Source organism: Oreochromis niloticus, linkage group LG20, assembly GCF_001858045.2.
Source record: "Oreochromis niloticus isolate F11D_XX linkage group LG20, O_niloticus_UMD_NMBU, whole genome shotgun sequence".
NCBI lineage: Eukaryota > Metazoa > Chordata > Actinopteri > Cichliformes > Cichlidae > Oreochromis > Oreochromis niloticus.
Window position 1 is genome coordinate 7,138,345 of NC_031984.2, and position 22,564 is coordinate 7,160,908.

General features: G+C 40.8%; 2 protein-coding genes across 3 annotated transcripts; both read left to right on the top strand.

Moving 5' to 3' along the window:
* Positions 1 to 2,358: 2,358 nt before the first annotated feature.
* Positions 2,359 to 6,904, top strand: LOC109196255 (P2Y purinoceptor 1-like). The gene has a single exon (XM_019350148.2). The coding sequence runs from the start codon at positions 3,637 to 3,639 to the stop codon at positions 4,657 to 4,659; it is 1,023 nt and encodes a 340-aa protein (XP_019205693.1). The 5' UTR covers positions 2,359 to 3,636; the 3' UTR covers positions 4,660 to 6,904.
* An 899-nt stretch (positions 6,905 to 7,803) lies between these two features.
* Positions 7,804 to 18,314, top strand: LOC106097765 (P2Y purinoceptor 1-like). 2 transcript variants are annotated; one of them, XM_019350147.2, is made up of 2 exons: positions 7,804 to 10,126; positions 16,879 to 18,314. In XM_019350147.2, the coding sequence occupies exons 1-2, from the start codon at positions 9,286 to 9,288 to the stop codon at positions 17,049 to 17,051; spliced, it is 1,014 nt and encodes a 337-aa protein (XP_019205692.1). In that variant the 5' UTR covers positions 7,804 to 9,285; the 3' UTR covers positions 17,052 to 18,314. The 2 variants fall into 2 exon arrangements, with proteins under 2 accessions (XP_019205692.1, XP_019205691.1); XM_019350146.2 differs by lacking the exon at positions 7,804 to 10,126 and having other exon boundaries at positions 15,645 to 18,314.
* Positions 18,315 to 22,564: the final 4,250 nt, after the last annotated feature.

A 22,564-nucleotide genomic window follows, 5' to 3' on the forward strand; every position in this document is an offset into this window, starting at 1 on the left:
ATGAGACACAGACCTTCACAATAAAACAGGAAACAAGAAACCACTACACAAAGATGCAGACTAGACACAGAACTGAACATACACTAAATATGAGACACAAGCTAAACATGCAGTAGCTAACATTCTTTAATCAAACACAAAGAACAGAAAAACCAAGCTTGTGGAGAGACTGCATGATCGTGGGGCAGACGGACAGCAGAGTCTCCCGAGCCTAACATGGCTCTCAATTAAATACCTTCTTCAGGAACAAAAGGCAGTACACAGCTGTTTCACACCTTAAGGTTCACACTCTCTTGCTACTGACCAGAGTCCTCGAAGAGACAAAAGATTCTTCCTGTGAAGTTGTCTGCTTCCCCCAACTTCCTTACTAGACCCCCACCATTTGTCTTACTGTATGGGTGTGAAACATGTTAAAAACCAGTAGCACCAAGGCATCATACAATAAAATAATGTGATTAATACATAAATAAAAGAAATTCCTATACATAATCAACAAAGCACAAGAGCATCAGAAAATAATCCATAATGCAAAAAATAAACCAAAACATAAGAACTCAAAATACTGGGTCAAAATGACCCAGAACCGTGACACATTCTAATATATGTTCCAACTATTTCATTCCTTGACAACTCCAATCTTGGAAGTTAATCTTATTAATGTTCTGTAGTACGTCACGGTTGTTCCAGATAAGTGTACGTTTGCATGAGATTAATGAAGTCATTTTTAGAAACATCCACCATGCTTTCAGAGAACTTATGCTTTCACATTTAAACTCAAACCAGAGAGAGACTTTAACCTTTTGTTTCAATCACAAAAATGCTGACAGGTTGGGTCGGCAGTTTTATGATATATATATGCTTTTAGAGAACTTTTGCTTTCACTTTTAAACTCCAACCAGAGGCAGACTTTAACATTTTGTTTCAATCATAAAACTGCCAACAGGTTGGGCGGGCAGTTTTATGATTTTTTATGATGAAATCAAATCAAATCAAATCAAATCACTTTTATTGTCATGTCACATTTGCAGGTACACTGGTACAGTACATGCGAGTGAAATTCTTGTGTGCGAGCTTCACAAGCAACAGAGTTGTGCAAAAATACAATAACATAAAACAAGCAAAATATAAGAATGGCTAAATCTGAAAGTAATAAATATATGTACAATATAAGAGTATATGCATTACTGGATGTGTATACTAAATATGTTTTTCTACGTGTCTGTGTGTGTGTGTGTGTATGTATACATATTTTACAAATTAAATAGAGTAAACAAAATATATAAAATATACAGAGGTTGGCACTTGGATATTGTGCAAAACAGTGGCATTAATGTACAGTGTGGAGTGCATAATGTTGAAGTTCAAGTAGTGAAGGTGAGGTGTCTATGAAGTGTTCAGCAGTCTGATGGCCTGGTGGAAAAAGCTGATGATATATATATTAGGGGTGCAACAATATATGTATCTGTATTGAACTGTTCCATACAGTGTTTTTGGTTCGGCACACATATGTATTGTGCAATACAGAATTTTTAATTTATTTGATCAACTTTTCCTCTGACGATGCTGTCTGTGTTGAGAGCTCAGTGGATCTGCGTTTGACTACTCTGCCTAGGCTGCATTGTCGAGCTCAGATCCACTGAGTGCCCATATGCATTCACTCAAGCTAGCGAGACAGAAGTTAAGCTAGTTGCAACATGGCAACTGCCTCAACGCTACCCAAAATTGAACCTCCTCTACCATTATTGAGATCTGGCATTTGGAACTATTTTGTTTTTCATGTGAAGTATGACCCTGATGGTAAGCGCTTCTTGGACAAAAGTACAACAGTAAGTCGGATGTGCCAGGCAATGCTCAAATACATCGGTGGAAACACAACGAATATGACTGCACATTTACGCCGACGTCACCCTAGTGCAAAGACAAGTGGAAGCAGACAAAAACACCAACAAGCACGCATGCTACAAACTTTACCCGAGTCATTTAGACAGCCGTTAGCACACGATTCTTAGAGGGCAGAAGAAACAGGGCAATTGCTACTTTTATTGCTGTCGGCATGCGACCATTTTCTGTTGTAGAAAACACCGGGTTTCAGGAAAGGTTGAGAGTACTTGAGCCCCGTTACAACTAAGTGCTAGCACTCCAGAAGATGAGTGTGAGGGGAGGTCCATCAGAGAGTGGTTCATTTTAAGGGGCCTGATATGTTTAATATGCTGCTGAGAATATACCCCAGAAGAAGGGTATAGTATATTATTTTGGAAAGAGCCATTTCTCTGTAATAAACTGTCTTTTCCACAAATGAGTGATTTCTCAAGTTAAGAGAAAAATGTATAATTTTAATCAATTACAAATTAAAATAGGCATGAACATTTTTTTTGTATCGAAAAAATATCTAACCGTGACACCAAAGTATTGAACCGAACCGAAGCGTTAATTTTGTGTATCGTTGCACCCCTAATATATATACATCATATATCATTTGCTAAAATTAGATTTACATGTATTAATACTGACTGCTAGCCTTTTAGACAAAGACAAGGACAAAGACAAGGACAAGGACATTCACTATCGGCCTACTGTCAACCTCATGTTTACAGTAGAGTATTTACTTTTAGAAATCACTTATGTCTTAAATTACACACCAGGCTGTGTATGAAATTGTTGGTGTAGTGCATTTCAAGAATCACAGAATCACAGAACGCTAATTCAGTCTGATTCCATAACAGCTAAAACACAGTCACTCTCCGCTAACACCTGAACCACAATGTTTCCGGTTTATTTTTTTATTTTATATATTTTTTTTAATTTATTTAATTTTAAACTTTTATTCTTCTCTCTCTCTCTTTCAGTCTTCTCTTTCATCCCTCCAGCTCACCCTTCTCCTTGTTTGATTTTTTCCCCCTTCTTTCTTGCATGGATCACCCGTTTCCCTATGCAACGACAAACAACATTTCTACATGCTCACACAGCACGATCACGCACACACATATGTGATTAAGGGGAGCACATTCACTACAGCCTCACAGTGCACACAGACATATAGGTCACACAAGCTCATACACTCCTGGTCATATTAGTTAATATGCTCACACATATTCAGACTTATGGAGCCTCTCGCCAACACATTTTTCTTCTTTTTATTTACAAACAAGTGATGTGTTTCCATTCTCTTCACCCGTCTAAGTGTAACACCCAGTGTACATCATTATATCATTACACACACACAAATATGGGCACACTAAGGTTTGTCACATATAATGTAAATGGAGCTGGCATAGGGGAAAGAAATCAGAGATATTTAACCAGCTCAAAAAACTACAGGCAGACATTGTTTTATTACAAGAGACTCACAGAACTGTCACAGGTTTAAACCAACTTAAAACACCTGAGTTTCCTAATGTGTTCACAGCCTGTTACAATTCTAGACAAAGGGGAGTAGCAATTTTAATACATTCCATTCCAAACAAGGCCCCAAAGCAAGATTAAGATTGCATGCATATCTATATGAGGTGTTGCATTTACTTTAGATGTCAGTCTTATGCTTCAATGTGCAGGGTTTCAAGGTTGAAAATGACGTATAAATTGTAAAAAAACAAAATAGGGCGTGTTTTCTTTCACTTTTATGACATATAACTTTCCATGAAGGGGGGAGGTTGTGCAGACTTTTGCTTTAGAAGCACAATGACTAACAGTTCCTGTACTTCAGTCAACTTAAAACTCCATGAACACAAAATTCTACCTGCCATTTATGCCTTTGTTGTCATTGTTGGTCTGGGAGGAAATGGATTGGGATTAAAGTCGATGCTGCAGAAAAAGAAGAAACTTCAACACATTAATCTGTTCCTTCTGAACCTTGGAGTCGCTAATTTTTTGTTCCTGCTAACACTCCCATTTTTGTCAGCGTACTACTTTATGGACAGTAATTGGATCTTTGGAGAAGCCTTCTGCAAGATCGCAAGATTCTCCTTCAACCTGAATTTATACGGCAGCATTGGATTCCTCACCTGTATAAGTGTGTACAGGTACCTGGCTATTGTCCATCCAATGAAAGCGATGGGACGAATAACTGTGACTCACTCTGTGGCTATCTCAGTTGTGGTTTGGCTGTTGGTGAGTGCTCAAAGTCTTCCAGACATCTTCTTCTCCAAAAACTCACCAAATAAAACTGAAAAATGCTACCATACCACCTCTGACGAATATGTGGAGGATTATCTGAAATACAGTGTGGGTTGGACATTGACTGGGTTTGTTATGCCACTCCTTATTTTACTTGGCTGCTATGGACATGTGACTCTTGTTCTCTGTCATGCAAATACCATTAAGGAGGTGGTGAAAAAACGAGTGTTAAAGTTGTTATTCATCTTGAGCCTTCTCTTCTCGGTTTGTTACATCCCCTATCATATTTTCAAGAACCTCAGCCTTTATTCAAGAGTTTTGTCAAAACAGGGGAAATGTCCAGATTGGAATGAGGGAGTCTTTGGGGCTCACCAGATAAGTCGTGGAATTGTGTGTTTGAACAGTGTTTTGACTCCCCTGGTTTATCTCCATCTAAAGGATTTCCCTACACGATTTCAACAGCTGCTCCGGCGAACTCGTCAGATCTTTAATTGGCCAAAATCAAGGAGTGGGAGAATCCCTGTGACACAGTCTGATAAAGTTTAACAAGTTTTCCATATGTTAAAAATCTTAAAAATGTTTTAAATAAACCAGCTCTACACGCATCTTTGTTGTAATTGTAATCGCACTGTATAAAATTTCACTGGTTTTGACTAAGTCAGTGTGGCACCCCTGAGTATTTTGAGCATCAAGAACAAGTCTCAGATGTGTTCCTTATGTGTTCGTGCAAGAGGTTGTCAAAGTGCAGATTGGCTCAGCTTGGTGACCAGACAGGCACCCAATTCCCAGAATTCAGGACATGCTAGATTCCTTTCATGGCAGCTCCTGGTCTGTTCTTGATCAGGGGAAAGCATACCATCAGGGGTTCCTGGACCCTGAAAGTCGTCCCCTGACAGCCTTCATCACACCTTGGGGCATATACCAGTGTAACCGCATACCCTTTGGCCTCAGTTCAGCCCCCGCAGAGTTTCAGCGGAGCATGGAGGACTGTTTAAGGGGCCTGCAGGATGTAATCTGTCAGCCATATTTGGACGACAACCTAGTCCACTCTCCTTCATTTGATACCAATCTTGAACACATCAGAGCCGTCCTACAGAGATACCAAAAACATGGTATCGAACTCAGCCCACAGAAATGTGACATTTTCAAAAGAAAGGTACGTTTCCTTGGTTGGATGGTGTCTGAAGAGGGATATACCATGGACCCAGGGGAAATAGTTTCTGTACAAGCTCTCAGAAATAAACCACCATCCACAGTGGGGGAACTGAGTCGGGTCCTAGGATTCCTGTCCTACTATAGGTCTTATAGTATATGGATAAGGTCTTCAATCACTTTGCTCTGAACTTTGCTTTCCCAGCATGAATACACCATGACATGGGCAGGGAATTTGAGAATCAGATGTTTTCCCAGCTGCAAAAAGTCTGTGGTCTACGAGGCTCTCACACTACCCCATATCATCCACAAGGAAATGGGCAAGTGGAGCGTTTCAACAAAACTTTATTGTCCGTGTTGAGAACTGACCTTGAAAAGGCAGACTGGAAGGAGTCACTGGCAAAAGCAGTGCATGCCTACAACTGGACTCAGAATGAGTCTACAGGATTTTCCCCGTACTATTTCTTGTTTGGCCATACTCCGAGACTTCCTATAGACATCTTGTTCAACTGTCCTTCACAAAAACAGCTACATGTTAAGCTACATGGAGTATGTGTCAAAATGGCAACCCCGAATGAAGGAGGCCTATGAGATTGCATCTATGGCAGCCCAAAAAATAAAGCTTCAAGAGGTAAATAGTATTACAACCGTAGGATCTATGGAGCTCAACATCACCCAGGGAACAGAGTCCTGCTCCACAACCTCAAAGAGCGAGGAGGCCCAGGCAAGCTTCGGTCATGATGGGAGGACACAGTGGATGTGATGGTGAGTCAAAAAAGCCACACAGTACACGGGAACCTGTTGCTTCCATGTGACAGCCTACCTGTAGAAAAAACACACAGATAGGAGCAAAACAAAAGACGTAAAAGCCTAAGACAAAAGGGGGGAGAAGCTCAACAACGTCTACTACAGCAAGACAAGGACATAGAGAGTGAAGATGAGGGTGAGCTTGTGTGAAGGTTTCCACAGCAAAACAGTACCACCAGCATTATCCCTCAAACCCTGAAATCTGAGGTGGGTGAACAACAACTGGGAGAGCCTCAAACAGCTGACTTAGACCCTTTCTTACAGGACAACAGAAACGTAAACGAACCTGAGTTGCACACAGCAGAGCAACATTACAACCAACAGGAGTCACAAGATGAGCAAATATCAGATGAACAACAAGATGAGCAAGGAAACAGTGACTCGAATAGTGAACAAGGGTTGTCACCTGTCCTCAAACACCCCAAGAGAGAGCGACGCCAGCCCAAACTGCTGACATGTGACGTGTTAGGACAACCCACAGTCAGACAAGCTGATATGGACAGTATTAAAATGGGAGCTATTTGCACCCAGGGACTGTGGAGACCTTCGTGGCCTGAAGATATATACCAGGAAGGTGTGAGAGACAGTAATAAGAAACTGATCCAGAATAAAGACATTAACCCTCTGGGGTTGACGGATGCGCCGGCGCGTCAAAATCACATGACCAATTTAGGACGAAACAGCTACAAGATGCAGCGACTCAGAGTCTCCATTTCAACTTGGGTCGAAAGTGCGGACTACAAACTATATACCAGTCTTTAAATTGTGTCGATAGGCCACGTTAAACCAGAGTTATGATAAAAAATACACGCAATGTTTTTTTCTGAACAAAACAGTGATGTTTAGAGCGGGAAGAAACTGTAAAAACTGTGTTTTCTAAGGACAGCGCTAGCAAACACTCTCCGCTAGTGAGTGAAAAAAGAAAAAAACACCCCTTCCCTATTGGTGTTAAAGTGTACCATTGCAACCAATCAAAAAATGATATGACAACATGTGGCACTTGGTTATTTAGGAAGAAGGGGAGGTTTTAGGAGTGACACCGCAAGAGAAAGCGGGCGAGCGAAAGAAAGACTGAGTTTTCACATGTGAGACATTAGTGACGTTTAGTGTGTTTGGAGGCTGTAGTTAGTGTGTTGTGTAGTCAGTGTTTTGTTTTGTGTGTCAGTTATACTAGTGAATGTCACATTTGCTCCAAAAAAGCCACCAAAGGCAGATTCCAGTGTAAACGCTGTCGCCACATGGGAAACAGGACTGATACACCTCCTGTTGTCAGACCAGGTTTAGGCCTGTGGTGTTCTCCTCTGTCTTATAGTGGACACAAACTATTTTTTGGAGTGGCATAAATAATTTGTGTGCCTTCTTATTTGATGCAGCACGCCTGATTGTTCTGTAAATAGTTTTAAATGCTTATATAAAAAACTCCTGAGGCCTTGGCTGCATTTTCAGGTAAATAGTACCATATAACTTTGTTGTTTGCAAAACTTGTGCATAATTTTCAGAAATGTACAATTTCTATTTGCATTTCAAGTTATGAAAATGATTCGTTAAGCATGTTTGTGGTTTTTACAGTAAAAATTATAACTTTTTTCTACTCAGATTTTAAATTTTTTGTCTGAATTTAGATCGATTGTGCTAATATAGTATGTCAAAATGAAAAAATAACTCAAATTTCAGATATTTGAGGTTGTGCTGAAAATAATGATACCAAGGACAGCAAGATAAACAGTTTTTAAAAGTAAAATGTAGAGGTAAAATCAAAAGTAGTCAAAAACGGCCAATTATACTCTGGACCCCAGAGGGTTAACATGAACATTGTGACAAGCAGAATAGAGCAAACACACCACCAAAAGACAATGGACAGAATGGTGTGTGCTAACTTGTCACATGCTGAACATGATGATGATGACCATCTGTAAAAGTGCCTTAATATGTAAACAAATTTAAGTGTGGTAACAGACTAGTGTATTGTTTGCCGAATATTGAGTCTGGTTACAGTCGAAAATTCATAGTAATATGATGAACTTGTTTACTAACCTTGAGGGAGAAAAATTACTTGGCACAACATGATTCATGATTAGCTCCTACTACGAGTTTTAATTTGCTGAATGTAACATAGTGTGGGAAATGTTTCATTGAACAGATGTCAGAAGTATGTGTAACCATAATTGTTACTCAGGGATAGGTATACTAGTAGTACAAAAGAAATATACTGATAACAGCAAACATGTGAAAAAAGTTTGGGAAAAATAGAATCTTTTTTTTCTCACATCAATTTTTTGTTTTTGTTGTTACAATAGTTTGCATCATAGCACCGAGCCAAAAGCTCATTTGCTCCCACCTGATGTGATATTAGGGCGATATTTAGTTTTGCCAGTAGGTGGCAGTGGCGGCTCAGACAAACGGGTGACTGGCAAAATAATCCCTGACAAAAGTAACGCAGGCCAGTTATTGTAATGGAAGCCGTCAGTAACACAGAACTGTTTTGCTGTGTTTCAGCACAATAAACCTCCATGTGCACCTGGATGAACCTTGTCTTCCTTCAGTGTGAAACATCAACATTAGCAGCCACTTAATAACAATATTTTATTTCTGATGCAAATATCTTGTGATCCTTGAAATGAACTACTGTGGCATGATTACAGCACCCCCTGCCAAATGCAATAAATAAATAAAATTGGGATACATAAGTAAAGTAAATGCTGGGTCAAAATGACTTCAGGTCCTTTTTCCTTTTGTTTGGTGTGGTGGTGTGTTTATCAAAATATATCACGGGGTACAGGAGTGTAATTTCCAGAGGGGTTAGGGGGGTTATGACCACCACACCCCCCCCAAAAAACTTATGAATTATCTTGCATAAATAGGCTGTTGATTTTCTTTACTCATTTCAGTTATTACCAGAAAAATAGTTGCATCACCTGGGACAATCACCTGGGAATTTACCCCCCCCCCATGATGGAGTAACAGGCTACAATAAAAGGAATAAAGATAAGGTTTATTGAAAGCAAATGGCCACAGGAACAGGAGGCCCCATTCCAAAGGTTCAGCCCTATCAAACAAACTCAGACAGTTATGGGATGATGTAAAAAGGTTTATCTCTGCTCTGAAACCGGAAACTCAACATTTAGGACTTCAAGCAACAACAGGTGCATTTGGTGTTCTCTCACTTCTTTCACTTTTAATTCTGCTACAAAGGAGAGAGGTTGTGTGGACAACATGTCAGGAATACCAACAAATAAAACATCCTTCTTTCGTTCATACTATGAACATATAACTCTGCCTGTTGTTTACACCTTTGTTTTTATCATTGGTCTGGGAGCTAACGGATGGGCGGTGAGGTCCTTGCTACAGAAATGGAAAATTCTTGGACACATTAATGTGTTTCTTCTGAACCTTGGAATTGCCAATTTTTTGTTCCTGCCAAGTCTCCCATTTTTGTCAGCATACTATTTTATGAGGAATAAATGGATCTTTGGAGATGCCTTCTGCAAGGTCACGAGATTCTGCTTCAACTTGAATTTATACGGCAGCATTGGATTTCTCACCTGTATAAGTGTGTACAGGTACCTGGCTATTGTCCATCCAATGAGGGTGATGGGAAGAATAACCGTCACTCTCTCTGTAGCTATCTCAGTCATGGTTTGGCTGTTGGTGAGTGTTCAGAGTCTTCCAGATATGTTCTACCCAAAAACCTCCGCAAACAACACTGATACAAATAAAACTGAAAAATGTCACCATACCACCACTACAAAGTATGTCGAGAATTACCTGAAATACAGTGTGGGTTGGACATTGACTGGGTTTGTTATGCCACTCCTTATCTTACTTGGCTGCTATGGACATGTGACTCTTGTTCTCTGCCGCAAAAATACCATTAATAAGGTGGTGAAACAAAGAAGCTTAAGGTTGTTGTTCATTTTGATTTTGCTCTTCTCGGTTTGTTACATCCCCTATCATATTTTTAAGAACCTCAGCCTTTATTCAAGAGTTTTGATAAAACACAGGATGCGTCCAAAATGGGATAAGGGAGTCTTTTGTGCTCATCAGATCAGTCGTGGTCTTGTGTGTCTGAATAGTGTTTTGAACCCCCTGGTTTACCTCCATGTCATGGATATTCCTGCTCAGCTCCAACAGCTGCTTCAGCGGTTTCGTCAGACATTTACTCGTTTGTTTGTGTCAAACTATGTCAGTGTGCCTGTGGCACAAACTGCAAACACAGCAATATCTTAACAGTAAATAATGACTTTGCATGCAATAGTAACTAAGTTAAAGACTGCTTTATGTACTACAATGTGCTTCATTCTCTTAAATATCACTCGCTTTTTCTGGATAACAGTTTTGGCACAAGTGGTTAGACAAATATGTATATATACGTTTATCTATGTTTTTGTTTCCTATTCTATTGCCTTGTGTTCTGTGAATGACTAAAAGCTGGTGGAATGCATTTACTCTTTTGGTTTAAAACTCATTCTCCTTATCTTGTATGCAAGATGTCAATGTTATTCCTTGTTATTGCTCTGTATTAGCTTCACTAGCTATTAGTGTTTAGCTAATGATGTTATAGATCTGAAATAATTGTAATTTAAATCCTTGAAACTTGCATCATTCAAACCCCTTACAACAACAGCTTTCACTTTAATGATAGATCAGGACAGAACACTGGCAGATTAGTATAATTTATTTCATATTTAGTGCTATTACTGTATTTTTCGCACTTTTCAAGAAACTCAGCCTTTATTCAAGAGTTTTGTCAAAACGGCTGACGAGTCCAGATTGGGATGAGGGAGTTTTTGGTGCTCATCAGATAAGTCGTGGTCTTGTGTGTCTGAATAGTGTTTTACCTCCCCTGGTTTACCTCCTTGTAAAAGATTTCCCTGCTCAGCTCAGGCAGTCTTGTCAGATGTTTAGTTGTCTGACTCTGTCAAGCAGTAGCATCATGCCTTTGGCACAAATTACACAAATTACGCTTTCTCAATCACAGCTGAGTTTAAAGACTGCATTATGTATTTCATTTTATATCATTCTTTTAACTATTATTCTCTTTTTTTGAATAACACTTTTGACAAAAAGTAAAAAGTATACACACACGTCACACTCAAGCTATTGCTGACACAGAGTCCAGATGTATATGCAATGTATTTTGTAGTGGCAACCTCTGCTTTGTTTTCTTTTTTGTTATTGGTCAGTTTAAAATCTTAGACACTTCAGAATTGTTGTGCAAAATATTGGCAGCATACATCGTCAGATTTAAAACGACCTTCATTGACCTTATTTGCCATAGCTGGTATAAAGGGCTATTGCCTCATTTGTCCTTTTGTTCATCGCCAGATTGTTTCATCATCTTCTGCTGTAATAACATCCAAACTTCCAGTTTGTACTACATAATCATAGTTCTTGTTAACCTTTAAGTTCCTGTCAAAGATTTAACTTGTTTTTGTTCTGTCATGTGTAGCTTTGTGTTCTGTAGAAAACCTTTGGATATAGCCACTGTGAAATTTAGGTGGATTCCTCTGATGCACATTTCATGCCCATCATGAATAAACTTTTCAATATTTAACAGTTATTATCTACTGGGTCTAAGCTTTGTCATTAATAATTAGCATAGCTCATTACTGGGGACTGCTAAAGAGGTATCATATTATCCTATAAAATAGCTGTTGAAGTGATTTTGATAGAAGTTGTCATTGTTGTGCTTAAAACTGTAAACCTTGTCCTGAACTGCATGTTCAGATATTTTTTTGTCCATCCCCTACATCTAGGATGGTGGGGGAAGCTACTAGCTAGTTTTTAACTGCAGGCACATTTTATGTAAGATTCTGGTTTGCTTATGTGGTAAGGAATGTTTACTTCCTCCTTTTATGGGCTCACCTATGCTTGGATATGGTGGACCATTAAAGAGGTTAAGCCATATACAGGGGTAAGGGGAGATGACCCTTTTATGACCACCAGGAAGTCACGTATAGAAACACACACACACAGTGTCTTAGCTTTTACGACAAACCATATGGGTTTTACAATGAGGTGTTTGTGTAACTATTGTCACTGAATAAAAGGCTGTGAGGGGACGCTGATTTTTTGGAGTTGGCTCGGATCAGGTGAGGAGCATTCAGCTCCAAGATCCTGATCCGACCTGCTTCCCTTGCAAGTCAAAATGGATTTAGCCCTAATTGTCTTGCTTCGTTCATGGGGATGTCTCTGAGCTAGCGAGGCTTGCGAGTGCAGACCTAACAATAGCCTAGTTTTTAAAAAATTATTATGATAAAGATCATTTTGATTTTTTCTTCAGTGTACCTCAGCTCAAAGCTAAATCTATCTATAGGCTGTATTGAAAACACTGTATAAAGTATGCACTTTGTAAATAAGTTGAACACAATCGTGATATATTATTTGGAAATACATATTGGTAGATAAAAAGTACCGTAATTTTCGGGCTATAAGCCGCTATTTTTTGCACAAGCTTTGAACCCTGCGGCTTTTAGTCAGGTGCAGCTTTTCTATGGATTATCCATGATTTGTGTGATATCGTAAGAGGATTTGTTTTGGTTGTTCCGCTGTTGTACGGCACTACGTTGCCTGGCGGAAGGGCAAGTGATCAGACACACAGTATCGGGGTGCAAGAGTGGTATGTTGGTCACATGTCCGTCTGCCAGGCAACGTAGTGCCGTACGAAGTAGCGCGAAAAACAAACTTGATTAGCAAGAGCAAGAGGAGTATTACAGGAGCAAAGGAAGCTTTCATTCACAAACCCTCAGTATGGCAAACAAAAGAAATGCATATGATGCAGCTTTTAAATTAAAGGCAGTCGATTTGGCTCTCAGTGAGGGAAATAGAGCTGCTGCACGTACCCTTGGTATAAACGAATCAATGGCGTGACGAACTGGCTCAGTCCAAAAGGACGAAAAAAGCTTTCAGAGGAAATAAGAGCAGATGGCCCAAACTTGAAGACTGTATTGAAGAATGGGTGAACACACAGAGAGCAAACGGTCGAGGTGTTTCAACTGTGCAGATCCGACTGAAAGCCAAAACAGTCGCCAACGAAATGAAGATAGTAAATTTCAGAGGTGGGCCATCCTGATGTCACAGATTCATGAAACGAAAAGGACTGTCCATCAGGGCGCGGGCGACTGTGTGTCAGCAACTTCCTCCCGACTACGCAGAGAAAATAACAAACTTCCGCGAATTCACACTAAGAAAGATAAACGAATATTCCATCGGACCGGACGAGATCATAAACATGGATAAAGTGCCGTTGACGTTTGACCTGCCCCTCACTAGAACTGTTAACAAGCAAGGTGAATCAACCATCATGGTAAGAACCACTGGCCATGAGAGAACGAATTTCACTTGTGTGCTGGGCTGCACAGCATCAGGGTTTAAACTTCCGCCAATGGTGATTTTTAAGCGGATGTCTATGCCAAGAGAAGAGATCCCGAGCGGCATCTCTGTTAAAGTCAACAAGAAAGGGTGGATGATGGACAGCGTAATAAAGGAGTGGCTGCAAGAGTGCTATGGGACGTGACCTGGAGGATTCTTTCGCCAAAAAAAAGCGTTGCTTGTTTTGGACAGCATGAGGGCCCATGTCACAGATTCTGTGAAAGCAGCCATTAAGAGCACAAACTTGATTCCAGCTGTGATTCCTGGAGGCACAACGAAGCACCTGCAGCCACTCGACATCAGTGTGAATCGTGCATTCAAAGTAGCACTACGCGTTCAGTGGGAGGCGTGGATGACGAGCGGCGATAAATCATTCACCAAAACTTGGTCGCATGCGAAAAGCAAGTTTTGCCCAAGTCTGCCAGTGGATTCTGACAGCATGGAGAAGTGTGAAAACACCCACGATCACCAACGGATTTTGAAGGGCTGGACTGCTGTGTGATGGAGAGAAGGACACCGCCACGGCCCTTCAGAGGGTGTTCGACTCTGACACTGACAACGAGGATTTCTTTGGTTTTGAAAGCAACAACGAAGGAGAGAAGCAGAGAGTGGATGATGAAGCCATCCGGAGCCTGTTCGTTTCCGACACTGGAGAAGAGGTCTTTGGTGGTTTTAGTGCACAGGAAGAAGAGAAAGATGGTGGTGAATGACTGACTTTTCTTCTTGTTAAAGCCGCGTTACTGCACCTGAGCCTAAAAGGTAGGCCGAATCTATTTTTCTGGTGTGCTGTAGGTTATTGTTAAACACTACATTTGTTACTCGTTTATAAAGCACAGTACATATTTCGTACTTGTAATTACCGGTACTTGTACGTATACGTAAAAAGTTATGCAAATATGTACCGGTAACTTGTTTTTCAAAATATTAATAAAAGGGATGTGTTCCCAAACAGCCATCTCTTTCCTGACAATCCCCTTTGTGCATATTCTCTTACATATGGTAAGTAAACATTAAAACACCTGCGGCTTTTAGTCAGGTGCGGCTAATGTATGCACAAAACAGGAGTTTCCCCTGATTTTAGCTTGTGATGCTAATATTCAGATGCGCTTTGTAGTCCGGAAAATACGGTAATTAATCTTATCTTTAGATCTAAAGGACACCTCCCAGACTTTAGTCTTAATCGTGGCTATTGTTAGTTGTCTTCTAACAATCAGTGAATAATTAATTAATTAATACTTGAAGTAAATAAATGCATAGTTTATTAAATGGTGCTTATCAGGTAAGTGTTATGAGAAATGCGAGTGGACTCAGAGAGGAGAACACACGGAGACACAGAGTTGCGATGAAGGAACTTCATTAACAGTGGAGGGCGAATTTCAGAAACAATGTATTTGCAACAGAATGTAAATGGGAACGTGGAGCAAGGACGTCCGGGGAAGAAACACACACTAGTAACGCACTCGATCTAAGGGAAGAGGAACATGAGAATTAAGAGGGTCTTGCCCAAAACCAAGAACAAACATAAACCAGAATTTACCGAGAGAGTTGTAGACCTTACTTGGTACTGTCTGCCCAAACCTCTGTAAGGAGACGAACCAGACAAGGCTACACAGAGAAACAGAGAGGCGAAAATCCTGGGGAGGAAACAAAACTCCGTACAGTCACAAGCTCCAGTAAGCAACCGGGCAGGTTTACAGGCACTCCAGAAAGGACAATACTCCGACACTAGAGCTCTGTCGTGCAGCTCCTTACAAACGCTTCTGAAGAAAGTGTCTAAAGAATGACAGGTGTGTGCCAGGTTCGGTGAATTGCTACACACGCCTACCTATGCCTAAAAGAAGACACAGAAAAACACCACACTATTGGGTTTATTCAAACAAACCCCGCTGAAACAGAGACCAACCAACTGCAAACAAAGCAAGACAACACAGCGCTCTTTGTTGCTGGCAAGGGAAGTCCGGCCAGGGTCTTAGAATTATCCATCTTTCACCTGAACTCAGCCAGCTTCGAACCTGACTTCCCTTATGGCTCCTTTTATTAATAAAAAGCAGTTACACACAGTTCAGTTAACCACACAACAGTTAAGGCAAGCATATATGAGCAAGTGTGTCTGTGTGTGTGTGTGTGTGTGTGTGTGTGTGTGTGTGTGTGTGTGCACCATCTCCTGTCGCACCATACATGGCGCGACCTCTTCTCAAGTCGCTCTATACAAAAACAGAAGTTAGAAGTGTTTAAAAACAGGAACAGGAACTTGTGGTTTTTAATAATATGATTGAAACTTGTAGCAATTAGACAGCTTCCTACATCTTATGTAGGCAACCTAATATGGAAGAGACATTTAATCAAAACACATACAAGCAATTGTTATATATATCTTAGCACAAATGACAATCTAAAAAAATCAACTCTAACACACACAATTTTATTATTTTCAAAAGATAATAACAAGCTTTTCCTGTGAACAAGCAAGGAAATGGATGCATGAGATTTTGCACACGTTTCTCAGAACTTGCTTGTGACCCTGGGTCACAAGCAGGAAGAACATGTACATCTGGTCTTATTTTTTCACTTTTACTTCCACCACAGAGGAGAGCAGTCTGGACAAAATGTTAGGAGACAGAAGGAATATGACTGAATGGTTTCGTTCAGTCTATGAACATGTAACTCTGCCTGCTATTTATACCTTTGTGTTCATCATTGGTCTGGGAGCTAATGTATGGGGACTGAAGTCTCTGCTTCAGAAATGGAAAAATCTTGGACACATTAATGTGTTCCTTCTGAACCTTGGAATTGCCAATTTTTTGTTCCTGCCAACACTTCCATTTTTAACAGCCTACTACTTTATGGGGAATAAATGGATCTTTGGAGAAGTCTTCTGCAAGATCACAAGATTCTGCTTCAACTTGAATTTATACGGAAGCATTGGATTCCTCACCTGTATAAGTGTGCACAGGTACCTGGCTATTGTCCATGCAGTGAAAGCGAAGGGAAGGATGACTGTCCGTAACTCTGTGGCTATCTCAGTTTTGATTTGGCTGTTGGTGAGTGCTCAAAGTCTTCCAGACATGCTCTTTCCCAAAAACTCAACAAATAGAACTGAAAAATGTCACCATACCACCACTACAAAGTATGTCGAGAATTACCTGAAATACAGTGTAGGCTGGACTCTCACTGGGTTTGTTATGCCACTCCTTATCTTTCTTGGCTGCTATGGACATGTGACTCTTGTTCTCTGCCGCAAAAATACCATTAATAAGGTGGTGAAACAAAGAAGCTTAAGGTTGTTGTTCATTTTGATTTTGCTCTTCTCGGTTTGTTACATCCCCTATCATATTTTTAAGAACCTCAGCCTTTATTCACGAGTATTTTTTTTTAAACATGGGAAGTATCCAACATGGGATGAGGGAGTCTTTTGTGCTCATCAGATCAGTCGTGGTCTTGTGTGTCTGAATAGTGTTTTGAACCCCCTGGTTTACCTCCATGTCATGGATATTCCTGCTCAGCTCCAACAGCTGCTTCAGCGGTTTCGTCAGACATTTACTCGTTTGTTTGTGTCAAACTATGTCAGTGTGCCTGTGGCACAAACTGCAAACACAGCAATATCTTAACAGTAAGTAATGACTTTGCATGCAAAAGTAACTGACTGTGTTAAAGACTGCTTTATGTACTACAATGTGCTCCATTCACTTAATTATCACTCGCTTTTTCTGGATAACAGTTTTGGCACAAGTGGTTAGACAAATGTGTATATATATGTTTATCTATGTTTTTGTTTCCTATTCTATTGCCTTGTATTCTGTGAATGACTAAAAGCTGGTGGAATGCATTTACTCTTTTGGTTTAAAACTCATTCTCCTTATCTTGTATGCAAGATGTCAATGTTATTCCTTGTTATTGCTCTGTATTAGCTTCACTAGCTATTAGCGTTTAGCTAATGATGTTATAGATCTGAAATAAATGTAATTTAATCCTTGAAAATTGCATTATTCAAACCCCTTACAACAACAACTTTCACTTTAATGATAGATCAGGACAGAGCTCTGGCAGATTAGTATAATTTATTTCATATTAAGTGCTATTACCACATTTTTCACACTTTTCAAGAAACTCAGCCTTTATTCAAGAGTTTTGTCAAAACGGCGGATGAGTCCAGATTGGGAGTTTTTGGTGCTCATCAGATAAGTCGTGGTCTTGTGTGTCTGAATTATGTTTTTGACTCCCCTGGTTTACCAGGGGATTTCCCTGCTCAGCTCAGGCAGCTGGTCCGGAAGTCTTGTCAGATGTTTAGTTGTCTGACTCTGTCAAGCAGTAGCATCATGCCTTTGGCACAAATTACACAAGTGTAAAAAGATTTTGACATTAAGTATTGACTTTGGCTTTCTCAGTCACAGCTGAGTTTAAAGACTGCATTATGTATTTCATTTTATATCATTGTTTTTACTATTATTCTCTTTTTTTGAATAACACTTTTGAAAAAAAGGTCTATGTACATACTTTTATACACACACTTCACACTCAATCTACCTTCAAGCCTGTAAAGTTTATTGTGTTTATTGCTGACACAGTCCAGATGTATATGCAATGTATTTTGTAGTGGCAACCTCTGTTTTGTTTTACTTTTTTTTTATTGGTCAGTTTAAAATTAAAGACCTTAATTTAATTTAAAGACTTTTATTCAAAGACAAAATTTACTTTCACATTCTTTTCTTGTTAATCCGATACTGTACAACTAGTCTGTCAAACGGAATAAAATCTCTTCATTCTAATATATGTTCCAAGTATTTCATTTCTTGACAACTCTAATCTTCTGTAGTACGTCACGGTTGTTCCAGATAACTGTACGTTTGCATGAGATTATTGAAGTCATTTTTAGAAACTTCCACCATGCTTTCAGGGAACTTTTGCTTTCAGATTTAAACTCCAACCAGAGGGAGACTTTAACATTTTACATATACATATACATATACACAAATATGTATATATTTATATATATATATATATATATATATATAAATATATATATGTACAAAAACAAAAAAAACACCCAGCACGCCCCTGCGGGCGGTTTATCCTTCAAACTCGGGTCCTCTACCAGAGGCCTGGGAGCTTGAGGGTCCTGCGCAGTATCTTAGCTGTTCCCAGGACTGCGCTCTTCTGGACAGAGATGTCCGATGTTGTTCCCGGGATCTGCTGGAGCCACTCGCCTAGCTTGGGAGTCACCGCACCTAGTGCTCCAATTACCTTCACCCTCCACATCCTCTCGAGCTCTTCTCTGAGCCCTTGGTATTTCTCCAGCTTCTCGTGTTCCTTCTTCCTGATATTGCTGTCATTCGGAACCGCTACATCGATCACTACAGCCGTCTTCTCCTGTTTGTCTACCACCACTATGTCCGGTTGGTTAGCCACCACCATTTTGTCCGTCTGCATCTGGAAGTCCCACAGGATCTTAGCTCGGTCATTCTCCACCACCCTTGGGGGCATCTCCCATTTTGACCTCGGGACTTCCAAGTTATACTCGGCACAGATGTTCCTGTACACTATGCCGGCCACTTGGTTATGGCGTTCCATGTATGCCTTGCCTGCTAGCATCTTGCACCCTGCTGTTATGTGCTGGATTGTCTCTGGGGCATCTTTACACAGCCTGCACCTGGGGTCTTGCCTGGTGTGATAGACCCCAGCCTCTATGGATCTTGTACTCAGAGCTTGTTCTTGTGCTGCCATGATTAGTGCTTCTGTGCTGTCTTTCAGTCCAGCTTTGTCCAGCCACTGGTAGGATTTCTGGATATCAGCCACCTCCTCTATCTGCCGGTGGTACATACCGTGCAGGGGCCTGTCCTTCCATGATGGTGCCTCGTCTCCCTGCTGGGGGTAATAGGCTGGCCAAAGGAGGAGATATATATATATATATATATATATATATCTCATTTGCTAAAATGAAATTTACATGTGTTAATACTTACTGCTAGCCTTTTAGACAACGACAAGGACAAAGACAAGGACAGGGGCATTCACTACTGTCAACCTCATGTTTATAGTGGAGTATTTACTCTTAGAAATCACTTATTTCGTAAATTACACACCAGGGTGTGTATGTAGTGCATTTCAAGAATTACAGAATGATAAACAGCATTTGTACTCAAACAAGGAAGAAGTGTAGAGATTAAATCCATCTGTGCATGGGGCATTGTTTCTACATAAGTACAGCTGCCAATCAAAGCTGTGATCATGATGTTGCACCGCGGTTTTACAGCACAGGTTATGACTACGACAACTACATTAAAGAACCGAGCTGTGATCCTGTGGGAATTCCAGGTACAGACTGACAAACTGGTGATGGCTAACCAACCGGACATAGAAAATGACCATGACCCTCATTTACAAAACTGTGTTACAGTCAGTTTTGTAAGCAGTTGATAATAAACCTTTACTTCAATGCAGAAATATTGAAAGTAAGAATTCATACAAATAAGAGTGGACTAAACGTTAACCCTTTTCCAGTAGTGAAAAACTAAAAAAAAAATGTTTGTTGGTTTGTTTGCCTTTGGTTGTCTAACTAAGAGTAATCAGGGAGATTTTAGTGCTTAAGCTTAACCAGTCAACATGAAACTAACCAGTCTCAAGAAACAAAAGTGAAACAAAATCAAACACAGGGTGTGGACTGTTATGGTAGGGACTAATTCAATAGTTCATGCAGCACCCTCTGGTGGTCGCGCCGTGTGTGTTGGTTGTTGCAGCTTGGCAATAAACAGTCACCAAGTTAAGACAGAGCTGTCCCAGTCTCGTTAATGTTGCCGTTATTATAAACCCGAGATCTACCAAAACATGATGTCAGAAGTACTCTGGAGGGAGGAAGAATGTCAAGAAAACGAAAGCTTTCTCACCGGAGCGGACTTGTACTTGCCCTGCAAGTTTGAATTAAAAGCTACAGTAAGAGCCTAGCTAACAAATTAGCAAACGCTAACTAGCATCTCGTGACTAGCAGCATGGCAGCCGTGCCGACAGCCTTCCAAGTATCACCGCCGCCGAAGTTCGACTTTTCAAAGCCAGAAGAGTGGCCGAAATGGATCCGTTGCTTTGAGAGGTTCAGGATAGCATCCGGACTCAAGGTACAATCAGACGAAAACCAGGTTAACACTCTGATATATACAATGGGCGATGAAGACGTGATCACTTCGTTGAACCTGACCGAAGAGGAGGCGAGTGAGTACCACACTCTCAAAGACAAACTTGAGGCACACTTTAAGGTCAGAAGAAATGTTATCTTTGAACGTGCTAAGTTCAACCAAAGGCAGCAAGAAGCGGGAGAGACTGCAGATGGATTTATTACATCCCTATATGCCTTGGCTGAGCATTGTGGCTACGGGGCACTGCACAGTGAAATGATAAGAGACAGACTGGTTGTCGGAATAAGAGACAAGAGGCTCTCGGAGCAACTGCAAATGGACGCAGAGCTCACGTTAGATAAAGCAGTGATACGGATTCGTCAAAGTAAGCTTGTTAAGAAGCAACAGGATCTTCTTAAAAACAACTTCAAGCAGGAAAATCCTTGTAACGCGGATGTCATTAAAGCAAAAATAAAACACTTCAAACCAAGAAAAACTGTGCCACAAAACACAGAGAGGAATGTGAAAAGCCAATGCAACCAATGTGGAAAGACACCCTTTCACAGCAGGAACCTGTGCCCAGCCAAAGAGGTATTCTGCAATCAGTGTAAAAAGAAAGGTCACTATGCAAGAGTGTGCAGGTCTGGGGCAGTGGGAGAAATATGTGCAGCAGGTGGTGACAGTGAAGAAAGGGAGGTGGCATTTTTGGGAACAGTAGCATCAGAGAGAACTGAGAATGCGTGGATGACTGAAATAAAAGTTAACAATGTAGACTGCTGGCTCAAAATTGACACAGGAGCGGACGTAACCGTCTTGCCTGAAAAAGAGTACAACGCTCTAGCACAAAAACCACAGCTGCAACCCACAGATCTGAAACTGTATGGGGCGAGAATGTCTCCACTAGCAGTTAGAGGGAAATTTATAGCTAACCTGAGCACTCCAAGCAAAACTACAATACAGCCTGTGTATGTAGTAGCAGACCTGACACAAGGGTTACTTAGCCGCCCAGCAAGTGTAGCACTTGGTTTAGTGGCCAGAGTAGAAGCAGTGTCGCTCACTTTGGTAGAGGCAGTAAAGCAGCAGTTTCCAAAACTATTCAGTGGGTTAGGCCAAATGAAGGGGGAATACAAAATTGAGCTGAAAGCAGACGCTAAGCCATTTGCCCTGTCAACCCCAAGAAGGGTCCCGCTTCCCCTGTTGCCCAAAGTCAAAAGAGAGCTTGCTCGTATGGAAGAGTTAGGAGTAATCTCCAGAATAGAGCAGCCTACTGACTGGTGTGCAGGAATGCTTCCAGCACCCAAACCAAACAGAGATGAAGTGCGTGTGTGCGTTGACTTGACCAAACTGAACAATTCTGTGAAAAGAGAAAGACACATGTTGCCTTCAGTTGAGCACACCCTAGGACAGCTAGAGGGCGCAAAGTTGTTCTCAAAACTTGATGCTAACTCAGGGTTTTGACAAATACCTTTGTCCAAGCAGTCAGCTCTTTTCACAACCTTCATTGCCCCATTTGGAATGTATTGTTTCAATAGACTCTGTTTCGACATATCCTCAGCCCCTGAGCATTTTCAAAAGCGAATGTCTCAGCTTTTGGAGGGGATGCACGACAAGAGACTAGTCGCAGTCCTTGAGCGGCTCACAAAAGCAGGTGTGACATTGGAAAGTGAGAAATGTGAGTTTGGAAAAACCTCAATCAAGTTCCTCGGACAAATCATTGACAGTACAGGAGTCAAAGCAGGCCCAGAAAAAGTGAAAGCGGTCAGCAACATGGAGGCACCCACTGATGTAGGTGGAGTGAGACGATTCCTGGGAATGGTTAATCATCTAGGCAAGTACCTTCCCCACCTAGCAGAAAAAACACAGCCATTGACAGAACTACTCAGTACCAAAAACATGTGGTGTTGGAGTGAGGCTCAACAAACAGCGTTTGACAGCATTAAGTCAGAACTGAGTAAAGTACCAAACTTGGCACTCTACAGTCCCAAAGCACAAACAACAGTATCAGCTGATGCATCCTC

Excerpts from the sequence above, each read along its gene's own strand:
- LOC109196255 (XM_019350148.2), top strand. The coding sequence starts at position 3,637 with ATGAAGGGGGGAGGTTGTGCAGACTTTTGCTTTAGAAGCACAATGACT.
- LOC106097765 (XM_019350146.2), top strand. The coding sequence starts at position 15,987 with ATGTACATCTGGTCTTATTTTTTCACTTTTACTTCCACCACAGAGGAG.